The following is an 11,401-nucleotide window of genomic DNA, read 5'->3' on the forward strand; positions in this document are numbered from 1 at the left end:
CTCACAAACTGAACCTTGAGTGGCAAAGGATACTGAATATGGAGCCCAAGAGTGATGAATCCATCATGTGGAAAGCATCTTTGGACACGCCCGCTCTGTGCAACAAAGAAGAGAAGAGGAAACCATAAAAGAGATGCTGCTGTTCTGTGCGCGATATGGCTGTATTAATTTGGTTTAGATCGAACCTTGGTCCGACTTTCCGTAGAGATACCAATTTATCCCTTTAACAGGTTTTTATCAATTGACTCAAACAAAGTTCATCTGATTTCTTTATGTTCTTAATTTGCCATATTTGCATGGTTTATTGAAAAATAAAAGGAACATCTGTGTATTAAACGGTCTGATTCCTAATCCATATTACCCATAATCCATTCGATGGATGGGTTTATTTATCAGATGGAGATGGAGGAGGCAGCACAGCAGTTGGACAAGGGTGAGCAATAAACTGGAGCGCCACTCTCCATAGTTTGACGCCATTTATTTGAACATCTCACCTTAAATCTCCTTGAATGGCCTGTCGTCGCAACTCGCAAGGTTTAGACTTTAGAGATTGATTGATACGTGTACACGAATAAGTTGTGATATTTTGAATCTTGACCTAATCCAAATTCCAAATTTATGTGTGGAGAGAGAATATACTGATAGTAGGGACCCGTGTGATGCATGGGAAAATTTGAAAGATTTAATAATTTTATTTTTTATTCAATGTTGATTTATAAAAAAATAATTATTGTTAATTGAATATGAATAAATATTTTTTAATAAATTTATTTTATTAATAATTTGCAGTAATTTTAATAACTTTTTTATTCTTTTTAAATAAAATTTTGATTAACTTTAAATAAGTAAAAATAATTATAAAAATTAATATTTTTATTAATTCCACTAATAATTAACAATTATATAGGAATGACAACGGGGTGGGTTTAGGGCAAGACACCCCATCCCTTTCCCTGCCCCATAGTCAAGACACTCTATTCCATCTCCACCTCGTCCCCAATGTCATGCGGGTTCAGGACAAAGTAACAACTTTTCAATATTAGGTGAGTTCAGGGGCAAGGCACCCTACTCCTCATTAAGGATGGAGAATCCTCAAATTTCCCTACCTCATCCCTAGTATTGAGCAGGTTTAAGTAGAGGTGTAAATTGGGTTGTGTTAGGTCGGCACGACACAACCCGCATGTGCCCCGCACAAAGTGCGAGTCATGTCGTGTTGGCCCACAAGGCGTCTCGAGCCGTGCCTCCCTCCTCTAGGATAGTTTGGGGGTTAGTTTGACACGGCCCACATGGGCCCATGCCGTGTCGTGGGTCAGGCTAGTCCATGGGTTGGGCCTTAGGCCAGGCCATGCTGCAAACCAAACCAAGCTCAAGGCAAGGCACACACTCCCCATCCAAGGTTTTTTTTAACCATTTTGGGGTAGAACGGTTCGACTATTCAGTCCGAATGGATGACTCGCTTTGACAAAAAAATAAAAATAGAAAAAAAAGGCCAAAAACTATTGCCTAGGTTGACGGTTCGATCACCCAGGTCGGCGATTTGCTAACCAAATAAATGGTTTTTTGACAAAAAGCGGTTTTGAGGTGAAACGGTGTCTAGTTCCCAATTTTCCTGGTCTAATCATCTGGTTTGATCCAATTTTGAAAACACTACCCCTGTCAACCCAATATTCAATTTGATGATAGAAATAATCGAATGGATATATTGAGTAACAACCACATGGTAAATTTCTAAAAGTATACTAAATTGTTTTTAATATTCAAAAATATAATTTTATGAAAAATTTGGAAATTTTATTGTACTTTTGTAATTCTAAAAATTTATTCAAATTTTTATTAAATAATTTATTTTCCTTTTAAATGGTTTAGTTACAGAATTATGCTAATTTATCTTATAATTTCTAATATAAACTAACCAACAATTTCCTTTTTCCAATATTATACTAATTTATCTTAATAATTTGTGTAATTATTTGTTCAAATTATAGTTTTCCATTTCCTATAGTCCTTTATCTTTAATAATTTTCAATAATTTGCAATAAAAATTACATAATTTTTAATGGATTTCCAAAATCTATCAAATGTAATAAACTTTTCTAAAATTTCCAAAATATTCTAATAAATTTCAATAATTATTTAACGCATTTTAAATAAATTTCAAATAATTATTTAATGCAGCAAGGAGAGGAATGGTGATCGGGACCCGTGCCATGCACGGGCGTTAAGCGAAACTTACATAAGAGTATATAATTGTTTTATATTTTAACTTTTTAATAAACAATCCGATCAAACTCAACTCGAGTTGGTCGGTTTTCTAGTATTTCAGATCGGCTTTGGTTTAATAAATATATATTAATATTTTATATTTTAAATTTAATTTTTTAATACAAAAAATAGGAAAATTCCTATATTCTTAGTCTAAAATATTTTATATCATAGATTTAATTTTTGTAATTTTTTTTAATAATGTCATTGTCATTTATGAAATTTAAAGTTTAAATCTTTTGAACAAACAAACTAAACCAAAAATAGACCCAAATCGATACAACCCGAGTTGGTGGGTTTTCAGTAATGGTCAATCGGTTTTGAGTGACAAACTATGGACTGAACCAATCATTAAACACTCCTAATTTCAACTAAATTTATAGTCTAATCTATAATAAATAACAATAGTTTAATCTCTAATAATTATTGAAAATTTATAGCAAATGTACACAATCATTGAAAATAAGTTTATAATGAAAATATAATAGATATATAATAATTACAAAAATATAATAAATACTGAAAATATACTAAATTAGTCAATAAATAGTGCAATCTCATATAATAAGTATTGATTATAAATTATAAAAAATATATAATTATTAAAACTAAATTTATAACAGAAATACAATAAATACGACAAATTAAATTTCAAAAGTTAAATGATAGTTTTTTAATCTCCAATAATTATTGGTAATTTTCTATTAAATAACAAAATAAAATAGATTTATAAATAATTATTGAAATCATAATTATAAAAAATAAATAAATAATTAGTGAAAATAAAATAAATATTAATTATAGTATATATAAATATATAATGAATATACACTGTTATTGTAAAATTATTACTAATAAATATAATTTTGTTGGTCGTTATTTTCTGTAATTATTAATTGATATAAGTGAAGTTAGCTATTGACAATATTATTTAGTTATTGAAATAATATTGTTATTTAAATTCTTAAAATATTAATTATTTATTGAATTTAATAATCCATAAAATATAATCGTACTATTATTACATAATTCGTTATTAATTTTGTAAAATATTAAATTATTATTAATATGAATATTATGAATTCTATTATAATTATTTATCTACTTTTAAGATTTTTTTAATTTATTACATAATTTCGTTATTTTAACTATTTAAAATTTTGTCATGTTAAATATTTTGTTATTTAAATATTTAAATAATATGTAAAATATTTAAAAATATTCATTATTTGAATTTTATTTATTTTAATGTTATTACGTAATATTAAATATTTTGTTATATTATTTAGCTATTTTTAATGTTTTTTATTTAAGATTTTTAGTTATTGAAATATTTTATAATGTTTTATTTTTTAATGTTATATTTTTATTATTTGTATAAAATTTAAATTGAATAATTCGTAAAATTATAGTTTGTATTGTTACTACATAATTTCATGATGAATTTTGTAAAAATATTGAATTATTAATAATATGAATATTTTTAAATCTATTATTTTTTTTTTGTGTTTTGAATAAATATTTTAAATTTAGTATATAATTTTATTATAACATTTAAATAGTTCTGAATTTTTTAAATTGAAACTTTCTTTAGATAGATATTGATAAAAAGTGGGGGAGAGGATAAATAGGAATTAGAGATAGTTTATGAGAGAATCTCTCTATAAATTAGAAATAATTCAAGAGATAAATAGGAGTTAGAGATAATTTAGGAGATAAATAGGAATTAGAGACAATTTAGAATGAAGTGGGGGGAAAGTGGTGCCACTTGACTAAACATTATAAAAGCAAATCACTCTTTCTTTATGGTTGTTAGAAATAATTAAGCATATGTGATTTCCTTATTGATTTAATGGGTAATTATATGGAATTAAAAAATAAAAAATTAAAAAAAAAACAGAAAATTAGGAAAGAGGATTTCCTGCAAGGAGAACTATGCTGATATGGCAGAACCAGTTTTAATCTCTCTCTCTGTCCAAATTCAAAATTCCAAATCCAAACTGTTAAGTATTGGCCTTTGCTCTTATGACAAGTTGAACTGTGCAATTTCATGTCTCAATGCTCACATTTAACTCTATGAAATATGATTTTTAAAACCAGACTGGACCGAATGGTCAGATGGGAAAACCAAGAACTGATTAGGTGAACGATTTCGTTTCACAGCACCCTTAACCGCAATGCGAGAAGAGGGTGCAGGTCATCCATCGTCCGTATATAAATGGTCATTAATTTGCGGGTTTAAACATGTTATCATTGTGGAAAGATCCAAGGTGTTGTAGCCCGAGCAACGTTTGTGTGTACAGGTACGGGCCCATTGATATATGGATCATGAAGAATTAAGAATCCAATCCTCTTAACACTGGATCAGACCATATTAGTCGGACTCGGACCATGCAGTACAAACAATCCCAACCCGAACTCTTGTGGGAATACCGAATATCTTGCAGGCACCGGATATTTTTATAGTGCCCCAAAGTTCATGCAAATTATCTTCTTGAACGGTTATACCCTCTATTCCAAATTCCAACGAGTCGATTACGATCAACGGATCAACTATGCAATTTATTTTTCTTTCTTTTTTTTTAATATAATTTTCGTTGATATAAAGTCTTGGGATATTGTGGCTGCTGACATGGCGGCATCTACGCCTTACAAAAGTAAAACCCCAAACGAAAAGGAAATGGTTCGTTGGTTTCTTCTGGAACCATCTCCTCCCCTTAAACCCTGCACAGCGGGTTTTACTTTCTTGCTCTCTAGCCTCGTTAGAGTTTTGAGTTCCAGCCAATAAGAAACCAGTAAGGGAGTAATTGTTTATCTGTTTAGGGCTTTTATCTGCATTCCTCTGCAAGCTTCTTTAGAGTCCAATGGCACCCGTCCTAAGCAGGAGCTTGGCTTCAGCTTCTGTTGCCTCTCTTCCTTCGTCATCATCATTTTCGGTGAAGAACCACAATAAAGTTTCGAATTTCAGAACTTCTTTTATACCCCGGAACGCTTTGAGACATGGATTTCCTGCTTGTGGATTGAAATGGAAGCTCGATAGGAAAAACAATCGATTGGCTGTCCGCTGCGAGGCGGCCGTCGCTGAGAAAGAAGCCGAGGACGCCTCTGCTGAGAAGTTCGAGTACCAGGCGGAGGTTGGTTTTCTATGTGCATCTTTGGTTTATACTGTTTCGGGTAGCTTCTGATACTAAAATCGAATTGAAGTGTTTGGAATTGAAGTCCAATGCATCATCTCATTTCTCGTTATGTAGATACTGATTAGATATCTGACTATGTAATGGATTAATAAGCACATATTTCTTTTTGGAAAACATGTTCTTTTTTGAATATTTCACCAAACATTTGAATTGTCATTTATGGACAAGGTTATCGCTTCTTCATCTTCCCCAATTGAAGATATGGATTTCTAACCATTATTAGCATGTCTGGGTGTTTTATGCTATCATTCTCTGCTACTTTTTATGCTGCTGCCATTTTTTTTTTTTTTAATTTTTATGTACATCTTTATATATAGTATGTGGATTATCATCTCATGGCTTCTGAAAATTCGAGTATCAACTAAATGCAGGTCAGTCGACTATTGGACTTGATAGTTCATAGTTTATACAGTCACAAGGAAGTGTTCCTTCGGGAGCTTGTGAGGTGGGTCTCTTCGACATGTCTTTCTATTATCTTGTCTCACTCCGGTCATGCATCTGTGTTTTATTTTAATTTTGTTTCTTAGCTTCCTCTCTTAGCATTTATTCACTTATTTGAGAAGATAGACACTGGTTTAAATGTATACTCTGAGGGAGTCCATTTGGGAGGGGAGGGTTCTCATTCTTTTAGTTTTGGGATCGAAGTTAATTGTCTCCTCTGCTCAACATGATTGTTGATTAGTTCTTATTTCTAACTCACTCTTGAAATTGTTATATAAAATATTTTTCAATAACTTTTTTAAATGCTCCTCTTTTATGACTGCTTTATGTTCTGCAATTTCAGCAATGCAAGTGATGCTCTAGATAAGTTGAGATTCTTGAGCGTGACCGAACCTTCTCTTCTAAGTGATGCTGGTGAACTGGAGATACGCATAAAACCTGACCCAGACAATGGGACCATCACCATAACGTATGGTTACTCCGGCCATTTTCTTTTCTTGCTTATGAGTGGGATGTGCTGCTTAAATTTTTTCCTTGAACTTGCAGAGATACTGGTATTGGGATGACCAAAGAGGAGCTCGTTGACTGTCTTGGAACTATTGCTCAAAGTGGAACCTCAAAATTCTTGAAGGCTCTTAAGGTGTTTCTTCCCTCCTGTAATTCCATGTGATTTATGTTCTTGAAGGATGGCACATTTCCCTTTTCAAAAATAAAAAAAAAGATGGCCCATTTCTATTTGGACTTTGGAGTTGCTCATTGTTTTTTTTCCTATGAGTAGGAGAATAAAGATGTTGGAGCAGACAATGGCTTGATTGGTCAGTTTGGTGTTGGGTTCTATTCTGCATTTCTTGTTGCTGAGAAGGTACATTTTGATCCTTAAGAGGCTAGATTTATGTGGTTCCACCAAACACTTGAGATTGATTATCATGCATCTAGAGATTTCATATATATTTTCACTGTGATGTTTCCTTATTAATGTCATTTCTGTTTCAGGTGGTTGTGTCTACAAAGAGCCCAAGGTCAGATAAGCAGTATGTCTGGGAGGCAGTAGCAGACAGTAGCTCATATGTGATTAAGGAAGAGACTGATCCTGAAAAATTTCTACGTCGTGGAACACAAATCACCCTTTATTTAAGGGTATCTTTCTTGTTATTCTGTTCTCTTCATGGTACTTGGGTGTCTCATATAAGCCCCTAAGTTTTGGCCGCTTTCATCTTGCAGCCAGATGATAAGTATGAATTCTCTGAGCCAAGCAGGATACAAGGTCTGGTGAAGAATTACTCTCAGTTTGTTTCCTTCCCCATTTACACATGGCAAGAAAAATCAAGAACTGTTGAGGTAAGGGCATCTTTTTTGTTTACAGAAACAATATTATCAACACTCACTCCCAAACAAAAAATGGTTTTAATTGGACAGTGACTTCTTTATAGGTAGAAGAGGAAGAAGCAAAGGAGGGAGAAGAAGCAAAGCCTGAGGTAATTTTTCGAGGATCCTATTAATGGGAAATTGGGAATTATGGTTTGTCAGATTCTTTTAGACTTTAAATATCCAAGCCAATTGCTTTACTTCTTTCCAGGGTGAGAAGAAGAAGAAAACTGTAACTGAGAAATACTGGGATTGGGAATTAGCCAATGAAACAAAACCCATATGGGTAAGTCAAAATCATTTCTAGTTATTATTCAATTAGTAGCAAAGTATGTCTCCTTATTGACCTGTTAATTGTAACTGGCTTTCCTATGTATCACTTGATTGGCTTCTTTGTGTCATGTTTATGGATAGCTTATGTTTTTTCTTTTAATTTATTTGTTTTAGATGCGGAACCCAAAGGAAGTTGAGAAAGATGAATACCATGAGTTCTACAAGAAGACATTTAATGAGTTCTTGGACCCACTTGCATACACCCACTTCACTACTGAGGTATACAACTTTCCTTTTCTTGGGTATCACATTGGTTATTTTTCTAGGTTGAGATTTCTAACCTCAGTGTGACAATTGAGTAGGGTGAGGTGGAATTTAGAAGCGTACTTTACATTCCTGGAATGGCTCCTCTTAACAACGAGGACGTAATAAACCCCAAGACAAAGAATATCCGACTGTATGTGAAACGTGTATTCATTTCAGATGATTTTGATGGTGAGCTGGTAAGCATTATTTTACAGTGTTGCTATGGATAAAAGTACCCTCTGCTTCATGTGTTTCAGAGTCTCTTTGGTCATAATTATACAATGTTTCAGAGGATTAACTGATCTTGAATCTCATGTAGTTTCCACGGTACTTGAGCTTTGTAAAAGGTGTGGTGGATTCGGATGACCTGCCTCTCAATGTTTCTCGAGAGATACTTCAAGAAAGTCGAATAGTAAGTGAAAACTTGTTTTGTTTCTCATTAACAGGAGTGGTCCTAGGTTATTCTGTATTTAATAAAATAACTGGAGCTCCTCTTCACTGTTAAATGGATAAATGGTTCTCCATATGGAAAAGTACACATGTGTGTTTTCTAAACTCAAGGGATCAAAATAGCTTTTAGCTCTTGTAGATGCTATTTCACAGACATTTACTGTGCTATTCTTCAAATTTATACTGGCAGGTAAGGATCATGAGAAAGAGACTTGTTAGGAAAACATTTGATATGATTCAGGAGATATCTGAAAGTGAGAACAAAGAGGTAAGACAAAGCTCACTTGTAATCTTTAGATTTTGCATATGAAAATTGTGTTTAAATAATTCTATTATTTAACTTTTTGCAGGATTATAGGAAATTCTGGGAGAACTTTGGAAAGTTTCTTAAGTTGGGATGCATTGAGGACTCAGGCAACCATAAGCGCTTCACACCCTTGCTGCGGTTCTACTCCTCCAAAAGTGAAGAAGAACTTACTAGCTTAGATAACTATGTTGAGAACATGGGTGAGAACCAAAAGGCTATCTATTACTTGGCAACAGACAGTTTGAAAAGTGCAAAAACTGCCCCCTTTTTGGAAAAGCTGGTCCAAAAGGATATTGAGGTATGTGCCTATTATATCTTTGATGACACTTTACACAAATAAAAGAGAATGTCTAATAACCCAATTCCAACAGTAAACTCAAGTGTGATTTCTAACTCCATGGTTTAAGTATGGAGTTCAAAGATAGTCAAATAGCAAACAAGACAACAGAGCAAGTTTAGTAACTAATCTATGTAAAATCAGCTTAAAAGTATGCTTCTGTCTGATATTGGTAAGGACAATTTTTTTAGATTGGAAATTCAGTATAAAATGAACTAAAAGCCACTTCTATGAAAAAATGATATTAATCATGGCTTTTTGATAAGTAAAGGAAAAGCAAAAAATAAGGAAGATGAAAAGAAATACAAAAAAAAATATAGATTTCTTAAAAGGCTTTTCACTGCATCCTATTGTAAGACAGTTTTCTTTCTAACATGATTTCCTCTCTTTTAGGTTCTATATCTAATAGAGCCTATTGATGAAGTTGCCATCCAGAACCTGCAGACCTACAAAGAAAAGAAATTTGTTGACATCAGCAAGGAAGATTTAGAGCTAGGTAAATATTCATTGTAATTTCTAATCTGGTTAACTTGGATAGTTTCTCATGATGGCTTGACTTGCATCTGTTTCATGACTTCATCTATTCACACTCTTGGGTACTTGGTCATAACATAAATGTGAAATCAGGTGATGAAGACGAGGTCAAAGAAAGAGGAAAAAAGCAAGAATACAATCTTCTTTGTGATTGGATAAAACAACAGCTCGGCGACAAGGTGGCTAAAGTGCAAGTTTCTAAGCGTCTTAGCTCATCCCCGTGTGTACTTGTTTCTGGCAAATTTGGGTGGTCTGCTAATATGGAAAGGTAGATCATGCTTATTTCAGAACATTTTTGGTCCAACTAGTGCAAAGAATCTCTCTTTCTTCGTGAATATTTTAACTGAGATGACACGTTTTCTTTGAAGGCTTATGAAAGCACAGACTCTTGGAGACACTTCTACCTTGGAGTTCATGAGGGGACGAAGAATATTGGAGGTCAATCCAGATCATCCCATAATCAAAGATCTAAATGTGAGATCCGAATCTTCTATTCATACTTAATACTTGATGCCTGTTTTGTGAATGGTATTTGCTCATCTGAAAGTTCTCGTAAGATTCATATAGAGGGTGTACTGTGCATGAAAAGATTCCTCGGACCTCAGCCAAACATAGATTTTGGTCCAAGCTACTGAAAGCCATTTGCAGTCACTAATGACATAATTTGGATGGGAGGTCATCTCATCTGATTTTAGTGCACGAAAATTTTCTTTCAAATTATGGGATTGGATCTGGTAATTGGTTTTTCATTTTTCTTGTCAATAATATGAACTCACCCAGCTATGATGGAGTCAAACTGAAGACTATAATTGTCAAATTGATAAGATAGAAGAAAACATTTGCAAATATATAACAGGATGAACTAAGAAGATAATAGTCTTAGTTTAGCTTGAGGTTTAAAAGATGCTATTATCAACAACTATGTATTTAACTGTTCAATTAGTTTTATTTTCCTTCTGGTCATAGAATTAATGCTGGGATACCTATTATTTCTTCTGACCAAATTGAAGGGTTAGCAACATCTAAATTGCTGTTAAATTGCAGGCTGCATGCAAGAACGCTCCTGATAGTACTGAAGCCAAGAGAGCTGTTGACCTTTTGTATAATACAGCCTTGATTTCCAGCGGATTCTCTGTAAGCACTGTATTACTATCTTTGCAATGTGTTAATGATATAATATTTTGTTGCATGAGTAGCTTTAATCTCTTGTCTAAACTTTTTCGTTTTCCCAATTGAATGGCACAGCCTGAAAGTCCTGCTGAGTTGGGGAACAAGATATATGAAATGATGGCAATTGCCCTTGGTGGAAGATGGGGGAGATTGGAATCGGAAGAGAGAGAGACAGAAGCAGATACCGAGGTTGAATCCGATTCAGGTGATGCTGAAACCTCGGGGACAGAAGTGGTTGAACCATCAGAAGTGAGGGCGGAAAGCGATCCTTGGAAGGATTGATGTTCCTTTTGTTTTTGGTAGAGCTTCCACAATTGTTAGCTTTTATAGGTACGGCTTAGTGGATAAGAGGTTGAGAGAGCGGATAGATAAAATGCTATAACCTATAAGCTGTGATATATGTTTCCTGAGAAACGCATTTTAATCTTTAGTAAGAGGAATGATATTGAATCGTACTGCAATTTTTGGGACCACCACCATCCTGTTCAGCTACTTGTGCAATTCTTTTTTTTTTTTCTTTTCTTTTCTTTGTTTTTTTTTTTTTTTAGGCCAGGAGGGAGGGTTGGGGTAAAGGTTTTAATTTCCTATATGTGCTTAAATGCGTCCGACGCCAAGAATGAAGAACCAAAAGCCATTTGCATCCTCAGGTTTGAGAATGAGACCACCTAGCAAATTCTGAAGTGGTTGCAGGTTGCCGCTTGCAGGACATGTGTTGGGCTCTCCTCTCAACAAAAACTGTCCCAACATCATCTGTGTCGG

The 11,401-nt window shown here is 33.5% G+C and overlaps 1 protein-coding gene across 1 annotated transcript; it reads left to right on the forward strand.

The window, feature by feature from the left end:
- Window positions 1–4,891: 4,891 nt before the first annotated feature.
- On the forward strand, window positions 4,892–11,115 carry LOC104600243 (heat shock protein 90-5, chloroplastic-like). Its single transcript, XM_010263100.3, has 19 exons — window positions 4,892–5,396; window positions 5,831–5,904; window positions 6,244–6,369; window positions 6,447–6,540; window positions 6,679–6,762; window positions 6,894–7,037; window positions 7,122–7,238; window positions 7,331–7,375; window positions 7,477–7,551; window positions 7,713–7,817; window positions 7,901–8,041; window positions 8,164–8,256; window positions 8,485–8,562; window positions 8,645–8,899; window positions 9,332–9,434; window positions 9,566–9,740; window positions 9,841–9,946; window positions 10,517–10,606; window positions 10,718–11,115. Exons 1-19 carry the CDS (start codon window positions 5,127–5,129, stop codon window positions 10,922–10,924), a joined length of 2,382 nt encoding a protein of 793 aa, XP_010261402.1. The 5' UTR covers window positions 4,892–5,126; the 3' UTR covers window positions 10,925–11,115.
- The last annotated feature ends 286 nt before the right edge of the window (window positions 11,116–11,401 follow it).

Source organism: Nelumbo nucifera, chromosome 3, assembly GCF_055504915.1.
Source record: "Nelumbo nucifera cultivar China Antique chromosome 3, China Antique-T2T, whole genome shotgun sequence".
NCBI lineage: Eukaryota > Viridiplantae > Streptophyta > Magnoliopsida > Proteales > Nelumbonaceae > Nelumbo > Nelumbo nucifera.

Coding starts and splice junctions, on each gene's coding strand:
- LOC104600243 (XM_010263100.3), top strand. CDS start 5,127: ATGGCACCCGTCCTAAGCAGGAGCTTGGCTTCAGCTTCTGTTGCCTCT. Junction 7,239..7,330: donor AAAAATCAAGAACTGTTGAG/GTAAGGGCATCT, acceptor ACTTCTTTATAG/GTAGAAGAGGAAGAAGCAAA. Junction 7,552..7,712: donor ATGAAACAAAACCCATATGG/GTAAGTCAAAAT, acceptor TATTTGTTTTAG/ATGCGGAACCCAAAGGAAGT.